Below are 17102 nucleotides of genomic sequence, written 5' to 3'. Positions count from 1 at the left end.
TTCACTGGTTTAAAGGCAACTCTAGTTTTGGAGGCTGTTAATGCCTCAGTATGTAGCAGAATACACAAGTAAGAACCCAACAGTAGGTGGAGTTTTTATTGGACATCTGTGCTAAGAGGGACATTGACATAAAAGAGCAAAGGATTTTCAAAGAAATATTGATAGACCAAATTTTTTTGTTGGGGGAGGGGAGAACTTGAGACATCTAAAAATTTGTTATATTTTAATACCTTGTAGATAGGATTAAAACTAGAAAATGTATTATCAAAGAGAATTACACTGAATAGCAATACCATCTGCTGTGTAATTTTTTAAGTGCTTTCTCACACAGTTGTAATACACTTCACAACTGAGGTAGATTGGAGCAGGAGTGCGTATGACAGAACCCACAAAGGATTTGGTGGGACAAGTGAGTTTATCCTGAGGGAACAGATGGCATGGAGTTAGGTCATAAATTGAAAGGGTACTTAGGCACATTTTCTCCGAAGACCTTAGGATTGGCCAGTAAAGTTTAGAAAGGTAAAAATACGGAAACTTAACTACTATATTCAAGAATATAGCCATACCTTGCCTTCAAGTTCATATCTTTGAAAACCCTTAGCCCTTACAGATTGTTGTCTTTAGAAAAATGTCAGGTTCACAAATTTTAAAATCTTTTCAGTTTCAGAGTTAAGTATGACCTAGACCTAGCTTTTGTTAATGGTTTTAGGATGGAGTTTTTCCAATTTTAGATTTGGGTTACATGTGCTGATTTGTTAAATGGGTATTATGTATGATGGTGGGGATTGAGTTTCTAGCATACCTGTCACCCAGATATTGGACACCAGACCAGTAGGTTATTTTTCAACCTTCACCCCTATCTAACCCTCTACTTGGAGTCCCCAGAGTCCATTTCTCCCATATTTATATCCATGTGTCACTTTTGTTTAGTTCCCACTTGGAAGTGAGAACATGTGATACTTGATTTTCTGCTTCTGTGTTCACTTAGGATAATGGCCTCCAGTTCCATCTGTGTTGCTGCAAAGGACATTGGTTTTTCTTTTTTCATGGCTGTGTTGTATTCCATTGGTGTATATGTACCACATTTTTAAAAGTCCAGTCAACTTTTGGTGGACACTTAGGTTGGCTTTGTGGTTTTGCTACAGTAAATAGTGCTGCGAGTGCAGGTGTCTGATAAAATGATTTTTTTTGGATAGATACACAGTAGTGGGATTGCTGGGTCAAATGATAGTTGTATCTTTATTTCTTTGAGATGTCTCCATACTATTTTCCATAAAGGTGGAGCTGATGTACATTCCCACCAACAGTGTATGAGTGATGGATGGAGCTTTTTTTTTAAACCCAGAAATAGCAAGTATGGAAGCAGTGAATTTATTTTCACCAGACTTGCGACATGAAAATATAAATTTGGAACATAAATTAATTGTTACTGCATAGAAATTTGTCTTAAGTGCTTAGGAGTTTAAAATCTATCCTAGTTAACCTTCAGTTTTTGTCTGAGGAAGGATAATTTGGGTTTGATATTTTATACTCTTCAACCCCAAATCCAGTCTTTGCCTGCGCCAAGGCTGTGCAGACTTACCCCTGCTAGCTGCCTTGCTCACAGCTCCCTGTGGATTGGTTTTCTAGTGCTTTAACTGAGGATACACTAGCAAGAGATGGGGAGACAGAATCTATCTTCTTTCTGCCTTTGCTCTGTGTCTCTGGAGGTAACTGCATCCCTGCAAGACCTGCTACTACATCTTCGTTAGGCAGTACCTCTGCGGTGGCTCTCAGCTCTTAATGGATTTGGGAAACGTTTTTTTTTCACCCTGTTCAGTCTTACAGGTGATAACAGCTGGTGTTATTGCGACTGTCTGGGTCGCTGTTACCTTGTTTTTCCCCCCCACTTCATCCTATCTTCACTAACGTCTCTCCATGTAATCACATGGGCTGAATGCAGTTTGTTGCTAGGACTCTGAATAATAGAAGTCAACAAAATACAAAACCCTTTATAAGTTTGCCTTGTACCCTACTAGCATATTAGATTAATAGACATATGAAGAGAATTTAACCTCTTTAAAAATCAGAATTACTACAGTCAGATTCTCAATAGGAAGACTGAAGATAACCCTGATTTCAAATTTGTGATTTTAAAATTGTGAGCAGTATGTTAACAGCTCTTTTCAAAAGAGTATTGAAAAGATGACATGAATTAAACAAGAACCCGAGGAAGTACCTGGCCTCTAGCAGTGCTACATGTGTCAGTCTGTCCTCCTGTCCTATGGGCTGGGTACATGATAAAATCTCCCACCTTCAAGAAGTGTGGTGGAACTGTGCAAGGCACTGATGATTCAATGATAAGACCTACTTAGTGTTTGCCAGAAGTGGACAGTCAAAGGAGAGAAAAGCATGTATACCTTGTTTTTAAACAATATTGGTAGTATCCTTTCTATGGTACTGAGATGACAAGTAGTATGCTTAAAAAAAAAAAAACAGTCAAAAGCCAGAGTAAAAGTTTCTAACAGGACCCATATGTTCAGTCACATGCCTTCTGCCCCTTAAGAAACGGTTTAATGCCAAGGAATAGTCCCATGTTTTCAAGGACTTTGATGATTAAGTTAATTCTAGAATAATAGGGAAGGATTAAAGTATACTAATTTAGAAATTTGCAAATTAATTCTTGGTAATCATGTCTGTGTTTTCCTATTTTGGTAAGCCAGAAGCATTTGACCAAACTGGTTATATTTTTTATATTCAGGACTTCAGATATTATGGTTGAAAATTTTGCTGAAGGGAAAACAGCTTTTTTGGTCTATTGCCACATTTTATTTTCTTCTTCAAATCATGCCACTTTAAAAAAAAAAAAAAGCAAAAAATTACACTTGTCTTTATGGTAAATATAGGTGTTGTGCTGCATGGTGTAATACTTAGTAAAAGAACATTTTATATAAACACTCACTGCCACATGCCAGGCGCTGTTCTATGCATTTTATACAAGTAATTGGTTTAATCCTTACAGTGGCCTGTAGAAACTGTTATCATTTTACGGATGAGGAAACTGAGGCACACAGATGATAACTGACTAATAAGTGGTTAAGTGTGGGATCTGAACCCAGGGAGTCTAAAGGGCCATGTTCTTAGCCAATATGCTACATTGTTTCTGGGTCGCTGTGTTGGATATGTGCTTTTCATTTGAGTTCAGTTTATTTTTAGGGCACAAACCCACTTTAAAGTGTAAAATTACTAACTCTAGAGATGTTGCATTTTAGGAGAAAATAAAGAAGTAAACTTGGTTGCTGATTCATTTCCATTGATTCCATGTTAAAGATTTCAGTTGTCATCACTCTTATTTATGGAATCTAAAATCCTATGTAAGCTCAAAGATATTTTCCCTTTGATGCATTAACACTTTGAGTTTCAAGATTTAAAATCAGGAAGAAAAAGGTTACATTTGGTGCTTCAGTATTTTCTTATTTTACGTTCTAACTATGCCAGCATTTCTAGGAAACAGAAGGATTACAGAAATGTAAGTATGCATTTATATGCTTTATAAAATTGATTGAAAACTACAGTGAAAACATTTTCGGAAAGCAAATGCAGTAGCAAACACTTCACCATACTGTTTGAGAAATGTTTGTTGAGTATTGATTGTTTTAGAAGAGAACAGCTTGATTATGGGCCAAAATGTTTGTAATTTGACTTGATTCAGACCAGTTAGCTCATTAGATGAGAACTCTGTGTGGATCAATTGGCTTCACTCTGTTTTATGGTTATAGTCTGCAACTACGTGGGAAAAGGTGGCCCATTAATCTTGGGAAGGGGAAGCAGGGTCAAAAGAAAGTCAGCAATCTATAAACCTTGCTATAGATTAAGCTTAGAATGCAAATTCTGTTGACAGAAGTTTCTAGCATCAGCTGAGTATAATTTGGCTTCAGTCATTAGAAATGAGATAAATCCTCACTGTCCAACAGAAATCTGGACTTGTTTCAAAAGGGGTTGAATATGTTTGACCTAAAAGTTTAAACCTATTACATTAAATCATTAAAGGGGCCTTTTTTGGTAGTCTGGTCAATGGGTTGCAAATGCTGTGCAGATGGGAGGTGGCGATAGGAAGGAATTAGGCAAAATCATGGAACTTGCTCTGGTTAGCGGGAAATATTTCTGGTAGGAAGACATACATGAAAATAAGTCTGCTGTGTAACGTCATTTTGGAACCAAACTTTGCTGGGTTAAGATGCTTTTATGGAAAAGGTTCTTTTAAAAACTCAGTCCTGTGTTTTCATTAAGATGACACTTTTTGTGTCCTTGTTTGCCGAAAAGGTTCAAGTACATAAAGAATTGTATTATTAAATCACCCACTGACAACAATTTCTTTAAAGTTTATATATTTGTGAGAAGTTCACAATTTACATATTTTCCAAAACAAAATACCTCCGTTTATACACTGTCAAAACAGTCTATAAAAATCAAAACACATTGAAACAAAGGCAGATATACTAGCTAAAGAGGCAGAGACTTCTTATATACACTACAGCTTGCTATTCAAATTTCAAAGGAGTTGTTTCAAGTGAACACATTTCTCACCTACCGTCTTTAAACTAATATGCTTCTGGAAATGTGGTTTTCCTCCAAGCACGGGGATTCAGTTTAGCTCAGCTCTGGCTCATTAGTGTGAATAAACAGAAGGGCTTTGCTCCAGGGAGAGAGCCAGACATTACAAGGCTTGACTTTAATGAGACCGCATTGCCACGGAGATTCTGTCTTCCAGATGACTTCCAACGTCAGTCACAGTAAACTGTTGGGAGCAGATCTTGGGTCAAACCTTTTAGGGAAAATGAACTAAACCAGCATGAATCACTGTCAAGTTTAAGGTGACAGCTGAAGGCTGGGTGTGGTAGCTCTTGCCTATAACCCCAGCACTTTGGGAGGCTGAAGCAGGAGCATTGCTTGAGCCCAGGAGTTTCAAACTAGCTTAGGCAACATAGCAAGACCTCATCTCTCCAAAAAAATTAAAGACTCAACCTGGTACTCACATCTGTAGTACCAGTTATTGGGAGGCTGAAGCAGGAGGAAGGCTTGAGCCCTATAGTTTGGGGTTGCAATGAGCCATGATTGTGCCACTGCACTCCAGCCTAGCAACAGAATGAAACCTGGTCTCTAAGAATAATAAAAGGGGCAGCTGGAGTTCACCAACAGGTATTGTCCATCAGGGATCTTTTCAGCAGGCACTAAACTGCTAGGGAAAGAGTTTCATCTCGAGCCTTTGCAATAACAACTTTTTTCTGTGAATCTTACTGATTGACTAAGTGGAAATATTCTTTTCAGTGGCCTCAATCAATGATACATTGATACTGTTTATGGTCATTTACAGTAAAGAAAATATGTCCTGCCAAGGGACAGACCACCAGAATATTGAGTTCTATGACAAATACCTTATTTGAAGAGCTCATGAGCCTCATGACCAGTCACTTCTGGGGAGTGCAGGAATTCAGTGTCCCAGGTCTTTTTGCTCTTCAGTGTTTCAAAATATCTGCATGGAGAAGCTATTTTCTTGCAAAGAAATTATGATCTCTGGATTGTCATGCCATCACTGGCACACAACTCCGCTCTGGAAGAGGTGCTGTCGGCCAGAAATGTTTTCTTCTCAGTGTGATTTATGACATTCCACCTGGCTCTCTCCATTGACCTCTGATAGCAGAGCCACCCCCGAAGGACCCAGCACCATCCTTTTCACTCCAATAAAGAGGCTTCCTCAACATGCCGCAGTTGGGTCCTTGGCATTGACTTGCAACTGAAGCTCCTCAGGAATCGGTAGGAGGAAGTGGAGGAGGTGGGGCAGGTGCCTGTGGCTCAAGGCTTTCCTCTCTGACCAAAGCATAGCGCCTGGCTTTTCTGGGGTCAGACTCTGGGGTCTCCTCTGCCCATCTCCCCACACGGCGCACACCTTTGGCCACCTTGGGTGCGTTCCTGCAAGGATTGTGGTCATAGATGACCAGCTTCAAACTCGACAGGTGGGCCAGGCTGGGAAAGTAGTGGATGTTGTTCCGGTCCACATCAATCACCTCCAGGAAGGGCATGTGAAGCAGCACAGCGGGGAAGTCGGTTAGTCGGTTGCCCGAGAGCCAGATGGTCCTCAGCTCTTGGAGGCGCTGGAGCTGGCCTGGCAGCAGACGCAGGGCATTGGAGCCGGCATGCAGAGTCTTAAGGAGACTCAGCTCACAGACCACGTCTGGCAGCTGGGTGAGGCAGTTGGCCTCGATCCACAGGGTCCTGAGGTTCTGGAGCAGGCTCAGCTCACTGGGGAGGTCGCAGAGTTTGTTGTTGCCCAGGTAGAGGATGCAGAGCTGTTTCAAGGTGCACACCACCTGGGGCAGAGCCTTGAAGTTGTTGAAATCCAAGGCCAGAATCTGCAGGTTCTGTAGCTGCCCCAGCTCCAGAGGCAGGCTGTTGAGGTGGTTGTTGCTTAGGTAGAGCTTGACCAGCTCCCTGAAGGAGCACACGTGCACGGGGAAGCGCCGTAGCTGGCTCCCACTCAGATCCACCATCTTGTCCAGCGGCATCTCATGGAGGTCCCTGACCACATAGTTCTGGCAGCGGTCAGCAGGGATGAAGGCCACGAGGGCCCTGATGGTGTTTCCCATGCGGAGGTCAGGGGCATGGCGAGCCCCAGAGGACTGACTCACCCAGCAGGGCTGGCTCAGCTGACTGCTTTTGGGCCTATCCTACTCTCCCATTATAACCTGGGGATTGCGTGACAAAAGCCAGTCACTTTGACAGAGAAAAGTGCTTCCGATAGCAACTTGAGTGTTCTGCGACAGCGCAACAGACCGGCAGGGGCTGGGAGGCCATGTCTGACTCATGCTTGCTTTTAATCACCTAAGCCCCAATCCCCTTTATCAACTTTTTTTCATTTCGAGCTGAAAATAGCTTTGCTGTTTCTTTCCTAATGATAAAATATTGACACATTACATAAAGGTGTGAAAGAAGAAAATGAAAAACACCCATAGTTCTGTTACCCAGAGATAAACACTGTACACATTTGACTGTGTCCTCTAGCCTTTTTTGCTACAAATAATCATTTGTTTTTTTTAAATTGCACTTTAGGAGGTTTTTTGTTTTGTTTTGTTTTTGAGACAGGGTCTCATTCTGTCACACAGGCTGGAGTGCAGTGGTGCAATCTTGGCTCACTGCAGCCTTGACCTCCCTGGCTCCAGCGATCCTCTCATCTCAGCCTCTTGAGTAGCTGGGACTATCGGCGCACACCACCATGGCCGGCTAATTTTTGTATTTTTTATAGAGATGAGGTTTCACCATGTTGCCCAAGCTGATCTCGAGCTCCTGGGCTCAAGCAGTCTCCCACCTTGGCCTCCCAAAATGCTGAGATTACAGTAATTTAAACAGTTCTCTGTGGTTAGGCATCTAGGTTGTTTACAATGCACAACTATTATAAACATCCGCGCGCATACTGATGTGAGCAGCGATTCACTCATTTCTTTAGAAACCGTCCTTAGAAGTGTTGCTGGATCAGGCCAGGTGTAGTGGTTCATGCCTATAATCCCAGCACTTTAGGAGGCCGAGGCAGGCAGCTCACTTAAACCCAGGTGTTTCAAACCAGCCTGGGCCACATGGTAAAACCCCATTTCTACTAAAGAATATAAAAATTAGCTGGGTGGGGTGGTGCACACCTGTAATCCCAGCTCCCAGGAGGCTGAAGCAGGAGAATTGCTTGAACCTGAGAGGCAGAGGTTGCAGTGAGCTGAGATGGAGCCATTGCACTCAGGCTGAGTGACAGAGTGAGACTCCGTCTCAAAAAAAAAAAAAAAAAAAGATGTTGCTGGATCACAGATACGCATCGTTTACAGGTTTTTCATTGAGGGCTCCTCTCTACCCCACCAAATCCAAACCAGTACACGCTCCCATCAGCAATGGTTACAGGTGTCTACTTTCTTGTGTCTTTGTTCTTATCAGATTTTATCTTTCCACAGTTTAAAAACTTGCCATTGACAACATAAATAAAAAGCAGAAGGAAGAGAAGAAAGCTAGCCTTCTGGATCTTAAATAAATTCGAATGTATTCCTACAGGGCACCTGTGTCAGGTATGTTTGACCACCTATGAAAGGTGTGCACTTCCCTTCCATAATGTCCAGTTGTTCCAGGCAAGCAGCTGTCAGGCCAGGAGACTAGTGTTGATCTAGAGGAGAAACTCTTCCTGTTTTGGTCAATGGAAGTACTGTGGGCAGAAGTGTTAGATGTCACCTCTAGACTTGGCTCATTGCAAAACAAACCTTTTGTCCTTCTCCACACTCCTTCCCCATCTGCTGGCTGGATATTATCACCCAGAGTGACTTTAGGAGCCACCAAGTATGTGGAAGTCATATGTTGAAGGTGGCAGGGCCGTGGTCATCCTGGATTCCTGATGAGCAAAACATCTCCTTACCCTCCTCCCCCACACTTGATCCCCAGTTAGACTGAGGTAAATGAGAAATAAATATGAATTATGTGAAGTCATTTAGATTGGGGGCTTATCTGTTATATTACTTTATACCTACAGCAGTTGTTAAAAATAAGGAGGTAAATCCACATTTTCTGATACGGGAACTTATTCTGGATAAATAAATAGGGAAGGAAAAAAGCAAATTTCAGAACAGTTTTTTATGATTCCCATCTGTGATAAAATATATATATGTCTTTGTGTGTGCATAAAAATATCTGTAAGAAATAATGGTGATTAACTCTGGAAAATCTACCTGAAGGTTTGTGGGTGATAGGGATGCTGACTTTTCCATTTACATTCTTTTGTACTCTTGAATTTTTTTTTTTGAGATGGAGTTTCGCTCTCGTTGCCCAGGCTGGTGTACAATGGTGAGATCTCGGCTCACCGCAACCTCTGCATCCCAGGTTCAAGCTGTTCTCCTGCCTCAACCTCCTGAGTAGCTGGGATTGCAGGTGTGCGCCATCATGCCCGGCTAATTTTTGTATTTTTAGTAGAGACAGAGTTTCACTTTGTTGGCCAGGCTGGTCTCAAACTCCTGACCTTGTGATTCACTTGCCTGGGCCTCCCAAAGTATTGGGATTATAGGTGTGAGCCACTGCACCTAGCTGAATATTTTTAAACTAGAAACATTTATGATTTTAAATTTGAAAACTCTAGTCCAGAAACAACCAATCCATCAGCCTGCCTGCTCTCTGAATAGAATGTCAGGGTGGGTGAGGGGCCTGCACACCCTCGCTCCTTGTCCAGTGACTTTGCTGCTGAATTGCGTGCCACAGACTACGCTGCTGAGGAGCCCCTCATTAACGGGGATTCTGCAGAGCCATTTGGTGATGCAGCAGAGATCCCCACTTTCTGCTCACAGGTCACGACTGAAGCCAGTGTTCTTCCTGGACTTTCTACACATTGAATGTCAAGGGCTATTATCTTGAGCCCTCTTCTTACTTGCTTATTTGTATTAAAATAACTGACCTGTCAACTCTGCTTTGCTGCTATATTTAGCATGGTCAGTGGTGACACAAATGGTTATGAAGCAGCTGCCCTAATATCATCCCTAGAAATGATAATGGTAATAATGTTGCTACCAGGTGTCTTACGTATATTATCTGTTCTTACAACAACAGCCCGATAGATACACTTTACCTTACTTTTCAGATGGGAAAACTGTGTGTGAGTCAGAGAGGTTTAATGATAACATCAAATATTGATTGAACATCTACTATGCTTTAGATGCAGGCAATCAAGTGACTAGCAAGATAGATAAACCCTGATCTCACAGAATATGATTTTATCACAGTGAGTTCCTGTTGAACCACACAAGGTGAAAGACTTTGCGCCACCAAACGGACCTTCCATGCAGCACTTTAGATAACAAAACACTTGAAGAAGATCTCTTACGTGAAAATCAGAGATTGAAGTAAGGAGAATTTTTTAAATCAAGACCAAAAAATGAAGAGAATAGAAGGAAATAATAAACTGTACTGTAATATTTTCAGAGCGTTAACTATAGTGCTTATGTGCTGGATATGGTATTATTAGGTCATTTAATCCTTACAATAATCCTAAAATGTATGTGCTGTTATTGTTTCCACTTGATAAAGAAAGAAATCGGGGAACAAGGAGTTCATACAACCTGAACAAGCTAGGATTTGAACCCAGATCATCTTGCCCTATAGTCTGTGTTCCAAATACTGTGCCTTCTTGGATGACATAACATCCATAAAAAGAGTAGGATGCTATTAGAAAAAAAAAGAAATATTCTAAAAATAAGAAAGAGCTCTTAGAAATAGAGATATGGCCTGGGTGTGGTGGCTCATACCTGTAATCCCAGCACTTTGGGAAGCTGAGGTGTGTGGATCACTAGGTCAGCAGTTCAAGACCAGCCTAGTCAAGATGGTGAAACCCTCTCTCTACTAAAAGTACAAAAATTAGCCAGGCGTGGTGGCAGACACCTGTAATTCCAGCTACTCAGGAGGCTGAGGCAAGAGAATCGCTTGAACCCGGTGGGGCAGAGCTTGTGCCGAGATTGTGCCACTGCACTCCAGCCTGGGCAACAGAGCGATACCCAATCTTGAAAAAAAAAAAAAGAAAAGAATAAAGAAATAACATATGAAAAAAGCACAGTTAAAAATAAAAGAAAAATGCTAGGTGGTTTCTCAAAAAATTAAAAATGATCCAACAGTTCCACTTCTGGGTATATATCCAAACAAAAAGAAAGCAGGATTTGTGTGTGTGTGTGTGTGTGTGTGTGTGTGTGTGTGTGTGTTACAGAGTCTCCTTTTGTTGCCCAGGCTGGAGTGTAACGGCACTATCTTGGCTCACTGCAACTTCCGCCTCCCATGTTGAAGCGAATCTCATGCCTTAGCCTCCTGAATAGCTGGGACTGCAGGTGTGCACCACCACACCTGGCTAATTTTTGTATTTTTAGTAGAGATTGGGTTTCACTATGTTGGCCAGGCTGGTCTCGAACTCCTGACCTCATGATCTGCCCACCTTGGTCTCCCAAAGTGTTGAGATTACAGGCGTGAGCCACCGTGCTGAGCTTTCACGGTTATTGAACATACGGTGGAATATTATTCAGCCTTAAAAAGGCAGGCTGAACCTTGGAGACATTATGCTAAGTGAAATAAGCCAGTCTCAAAAAGACAAATGCTGCATGGTTTCACTTATTTGAGGTACTTAGAGTAGTTAAATTCATAGAAACAGAAAGTAGAGTGGTGGTTACCCGGGGCTGGGGAGAGAGGAGAACAGGCATAGAGTTTTCATTTTCCAAGACTGGAGATTGGTGGTACAACAGTGTGAACATACTTAACATTTTTGAGCTGAACACTAAAAACTGGTTAAGATGGCAAATTTTATGCATATTTTCTCACAATTCAAAAAATAAAATTAAAAAAATACAATAGAAGGCTTGAGAACATCTCATCAAAAGTTGAAGAAAAGGCTGAGTGTGGTGGCTTATGCCTGTAATCCCAGCAGTTTGGGAGGCCAAGGTGAGCGGAGTTCAAGACCAGCCTGGACAACACAGACCCTGACTCTACAAAAAATTAAAAAATTAACTGGGCATGGTGGCGCACTTGCCTGTAGTCCCAGGTACTTGAGAGACCGAGGTGGGAGGATTGCTTGAGCCTGGGAGATTGAGGCTACAGTGAGCCATGATCATGCCGTTATGCTTCCGACTGGGCAACCGAGTGAGACCCTGTCTCAAAAATAAAATTAATTAAATTGAAACAGAGAGATAGGCTGGGCGTGGTGGCTCATGCCTGTAATCCCAGCTCTTTGGGAGGCTGAGGCAGGTGGATTACCTGAGGTCAGGAGTTTGAGACCAGCCTGGCCAACATGGTGAAACCCTGTCCCTACTAAAAATATACAAATTACCTGAGTTTCGTGGCGGGCACCTGTAGTCCGAACTACTCTGGAGGCTGAGGCAGGAGAATTGCTTGAACCCAGCACACAGAGGTTGCAGTGAGTGGACATCGCACCACTGAACTTGTGAACTCCATAGCACAATAACTGAAAAAGGCCAACACCACTGGACAATTTCAGGACACTGGAAGGAAGAGCCTAAAGCTTTCTGGCTGGAAGACAACAGAGCGAACACACACACAGCTAGCGACGAGAATGTCATTGGGCATTTCAGTAGCACTATTGGAAACCGGAAGGTCACAGAGCAATGCCTTCAAAGGTCTAAGGTAAAATAATCTCCAGTATAGAATCTCAGACCCAGTCAAAGTAGGACATAGAATGATTCTTTTTTTTTTTTTTTTCAAGCAGAAAAGATGTCAGAAAGTCTCCCTCCAAGGCACAAATTCTCAGAAAGCTACTCAAGGAAGTGCTTTATCAAAATGAAAGACGCAGAATCCAGAAACCAACAGCCCCAGCAAAGGAAACAAGACGGAGATTTCAGGTGACAGCTGGCTGTATGCTGGCGGTCAGCGCGGAGCAGGGCGGCAGCCTGGCGGGGAGCGCATCGCTGTCCCTGAGGAGTGCAGTGCGGAGCGCCCTGGTTGGAGGGTGTCTCTGAATGACCCATGAGAGCACCCTGAGGAAAGGGCCTGAAGATCTGTGAGTGAAACAGCCTCGCCCTCCTTCTGCGCCCAAGCCTGGAGGGTCTAGGAGCAGGGGCCAGGGGAGAAGGTGTGGAGCATGGAAGGAAAACAGCAAGCTGTGTTGTTTTCAGCCCGAGACCCTCTCCCCAGTTGCTGATCCTCACGCCACAGGCCAGGCCTCACCTGGGAGAAAGAAGAAGTTTTAAATTGAATGAGATATTAGAAGTATTGAATGAGACACTAAAATTCTGACGTACATTTGACTGAAAATTTTAATACCCCCAAGTGTCAAGAAGGCTGTACAATCTACCCAAGATGTGATCCAGGGGCCGGGGTGTGGGTAGGGATTTCCCAGAGCGTGTGTGAGGAAGGAGGAGGAGGGACGGGCTGATGATGAATTACTCCCCACTGGCTTTAGCCCCCATAAGAAACCAGCATCATTGGGAATAAAATAATTCAAGGTGACCCCCAGAAAAACTCAAAACAGCCTAAGCCAAATGGGAAACACACTCAAGTGCACACACCTACATCCCAAAGAAAAAAACAATGTGCATTAGTGATATTATAACTGTATACACAGGTTTTCATCACGGCTCCTGGCTCATAACTCCCACAGCCCCTGCCATAGTTCTTTGTTGTAATGTTGGGGCACTTTAGGTGCGAAGAGCAGGTCTGAGGAAGTAGAATCTCAGGACTCAAATCTGCTTGTGGATCGTAAGACTTTCATTCTAGAGAGGGTTTTGTCTTATTCTCTGGAGGAAAGAAGGCTGAACAGAGACCAAGAAGAATCTAAACAGATGGGTCTTGCTGGGTTTGGATCAGAGGCTTTTTGTCCAGTTTCATTTCTACATGATTGTCAATCATTTGTCCAGTTAAGTCTCCATAAAAGGCCCAAGAGGAGAGGGTCTGGGGAGCTCACCCGCCCTAAGCGCGTGGAGGTTCCTGGGGGGCTGCGCCCAGGGAGGGCAGGAAGCTCCATACCCTTCTCCCATGCCTCGCCCTATACATCGCTTCATCTGTATCCTTTGTAATATCCTCGATAATAAACCGGTAACTGCAAGTGTTCCCCTGAGTTTGGCGAGCTGCTCCAGCAAGCTAATTGAACCTGGAGGGGGGTCGTGGGAACCTTAACTTGAAGCTGATCAATCATAAATTCTGGAGGCTGGGACTTGTGACTGGTGTCTGAAGGCGGGGTGGCAGTTTTGGGGACTGAACCCTCAACCCGTGCGATCTGATACTCTCACCAGGAAGGCAGAGTCGAAATTGAATTGGAGAATACCTAGCTGATTTCCACTGCAACGTTGCTCCCTTGCTGGCTGCTGGGGGGAAATCCCCATGCATATTTTGGGGTCACAGAAGTCTTCTTTGTTGATGATCGTTGTGGTGGTTTTGTGAGAACAGAGGAAAAACAGGGCTTGAATTTTTACAAACCGTATTGCAAAAGATAGAAGAAAAAGTGTTGAAAATAAAGACCAGAAAGTGAACCATGAAGATTTTTCTGGCTAATTAGCTTTGAGGTGCAGCTGGCTTCTCCTTAGTTTGAATTCATGGTGACACTGGTGCTTGATACAGAGAAGAGCCGCACAGGCAGAGTCCTGGGCCTCCCAGAAGAGGAGTCTAGAGGCAGCCCTGTCCCACCAAGCTTGGGTCTGACCATTTGCACCAGGTTGATTTCGAATTCAGCTGCTCCAGGGAGGTGTTTGCCCAAACCTTGGTTTCAAGCTAATTGGTGTTGGGTCTTCAAATACTTCAAGGTGCAGTTCTAGTGTTGAGGTTCTTAATTCCAGTGCAGTATAAACCATCTTTGAATGATTAGGATGAAAAGGAATTTATTATGTTAGGAAGCTCACAGACCTCCTTGCCTGTGCTGTGGAACTGGGCTTGGATGCTAAGCTAGGACCAATGTCCTAAGCTGCAGTGGAGAACTGGTCCTGTGAAGGCATCCTTGTCACCACCTCTGGACCCAGACCCCCGCTGCTTGTACCTCCCACCCCACTGGTGCTGGCCGCTGCCTCCAAACCTGGCGTAGCCCCCACCCCGGCTACCTCCCTCTTCAGAAGGGATTTTGCGTAAGTCTTGCTTTGTTGGCTCTCCAGCATCTGAATCAGGGGCCAATCGGGTAGACTCATTTGTCACATGCCACAGTCAAGCCAAAAGGGAGCTTTCCGCTTCTATAATTGGGAGTGGTTATTTTCCACCATCAAGATTTATAAGGTGAGAAATTCCCCAAACATGGAAAACTGACAGTCCAAAAAAAAAACAATCACAGAACTCACCACAGCTAGCCTGTGGTTCACTCCCATGTTTCCATGGCTGGCTGACCCTGCACAGTTCATTTTTTTCCCCCTGTATCTACGGGACTATTATGAGCAGTTTATTAAAGAAGTTTTAATTACTGTGGAATACATGATGATTTCCCAGAGCTGGAACAGGACTGGTTTTCTAAACAATTGTATACTGTTAAACGATTTTAAATGGAATGTTTATAATTCTAAGAGCTTCAACAGAATCTAGTGACATTCAGCATGACAGATGTATTAGCAGTTGACCATGCTACTTAGGCAGGAAAATGATATGTCAAACATTAATGAATAAGAATTGTTTCTATCAGTTACTAATAAACAACCCATCAAAACAGAACGGCTTGGTAGCATTTGGTTAACCTGGCTCTGTTATGTACTTAAAAGTAAAAAAAATTTCTCTTTACTCATTTCATAATTTAGACTTTTGATTAATTCAGCCTCTTTACTATTGTATTTTGGTTAATGAGGTGGCAGTAGAATTTTTAGTGTTAAGAGCAAAGATTTTGATGAATTAGAGAGACATCTTATGGGTTGAATCTGAACTCTGCCATACATTTGTTTCATACATTTGTTTCAAACACAAAGTTTCTGTGCCTTGGCTCCTCATCTGTAAAATGGGATCATTCCCTGTCCCTCTCATTATGCTACTGTGAGGATTAAATGAGATAATGTACTTACGGTAATGAGCACAGACTCTGACAGTCATGCCTACTAACTAGGAGCTGGTATTATTGCCATGCTCAAGGGCTTTTTACTGAGATGCTGCACTGGGTTCATTCAAGTGACTTGGGAATCCACACAGTCTATAGCAGGCGTCCCCAAACTTTTGACACAGGGGGCCAGTTCACTGTCCCCTCAGACCGTTGGAGGGCTGCCACATACTGTGCTCCTCTCACTGACCACCAGTGAAAGAGGTGCCCCTTCTTGAAGTGCGGCAGGGGGCCGGATAAATGGCCTCAGGGGGCCGCATGCGGCCTGCGGGCCGTAGTTTAGGGATGCCTGGTCTATAGGCAGGCTGAGCACTGAGCAAGTGCCTGGCTCAAGTGACGCCTGTGAACTGGAGCAGATCTAGAGTTTTCTAAGACTTGACTGAGATGGGAAATGAGGAGAGCAAGCACATGGTGCTTGCTAAGTGTTGGCGAATTGATGGAATGGATAACTTGAGTATTTGATGAGAGGCACATGTATGTTTTGCAATCCTGGTAAACTGAGCTAACTTGGGACCTTCTTTTGACATGACATTTCATTTAAAAAAGTCATACAGCATCCAACAATAAATAAATTCAATTAAAATCTTTGTCACTACTGCATGGTAAAATGACAAAGGAAGATTGTTTTTCTGATGTGCAGTGATTCTTCCTAAGACTCCTCCTGCTTGCCTTTCTCTCCCTGCCTCTCCTACCCAGTGTGGGTGCCTTTAAGGCCCTCTCCTTGAGTGCAGTCTCTGCGCCACCCAGGGCCTTACAGAGAAAAGCACGTGAGCTCAGGCACCCCAGGCACCAGGAGGCAGCTCTGCAGCCCTTGTCGACACCCCTCACATGCTGTGGCCTCACTCTCTCCTGGTCTCCTTTTCTAGCTATTCTCTCTCTCCCCCAAGCAGCTCTCTCGCTCTTCTGGACTTACACAGAGGTAACCCATCCAGGCCTTTCTCTAGACTGCATGATCTCAGTTTGCATCAACGAAGACGCAATGCAGGCGGGAGGCCTTTTGCGGGCACTTCCCCCAGAGGCCACCGAGACAGCGAAGTCCAGGCAAATCTTGAATATCCTGTTGCACGTGTGGTTCTTGTGCCTCAACTGATGGTGTCCTCTTTCAGGATCCTCTTTCTCCCTTCCGTCTCTTTTCCCTGGATGAAACCAGGATTTCCTAGGAAGCCACTTTTGAGCACAAAAAAGGATCACACTTGCTTTCCTTGCGAGCAGCATCTTACTGACCTAGCAGATGGGCAGTCCTGAAGTCCCCATGACCCCTCAAAGCTCAGCCTGTGGGGATTGAAACAGTTTGACCCTTGCTACTGGATTTTAGCTGCCATTGGCGTTTACCTGGCCTTCCCATGTCATGTATTTGTATCATATTTAAAGCGACTTAAATGTCCCTTGGAAAATCCAGGGGTATGTATTAATCATTGCTATTAATCCATTGCCAATAAATCATGGGTTTATTGATCTACCCTGTGCTGTTGTCAGTTGACTGACCAAGAGACAGGCTGCTGGTTCCACAGCATTTCACAGACCCATGTGACCCCCTTCACGAAGTCACTGGAAGGATGGTAACCTC

At 43.5% G+C, this 17102-nt stretch overlaps 1 protein-coding gene across 1 annotated transcript; it reads right to left on the bottom strand.

Moving 5' to 3' along the window:
- Positions 1–2488: 2488 nt before the first annotated feature.
- LRRC10 (leucine rich repeat containing 10) lies at positions 2489–6692 on the bottom strand. The gene has a single exon (XM_003927786.4). The coding sequence runs from the start codon at positions 6621–6623 to the stop codon at positions 5784–5786; it is 840 nt and encodes a 279-aa protein (XP_003927835.3). The 5' UTR covers positions 6624–6692; the 3' UTR covers positions 2489–5783.
- Between the last annotated feature and the right edge of the window lie 10410 nt (positions 6693–17102).

Source organism: Saimiri boliviensis, chromosome 7 (assembly GCF_048565385.1).
Source record: "Saimiri boliviensis isolate mSaiBol1 chromosome 7, mSaiBol1.pri, whole genome shotgun sequence".
NCBI classification, from domain to species: domain Eukaryota; kingdom Metazoa; phylum Chordata; class Mammalia; order Primates; family Cebidae; genus Saimiri; species Saimiri boliviensis.
Note: the sequence above shows the minus strand (reverse complement) of the source record. Positions and strands in the feature narration are given on the sequence as shown.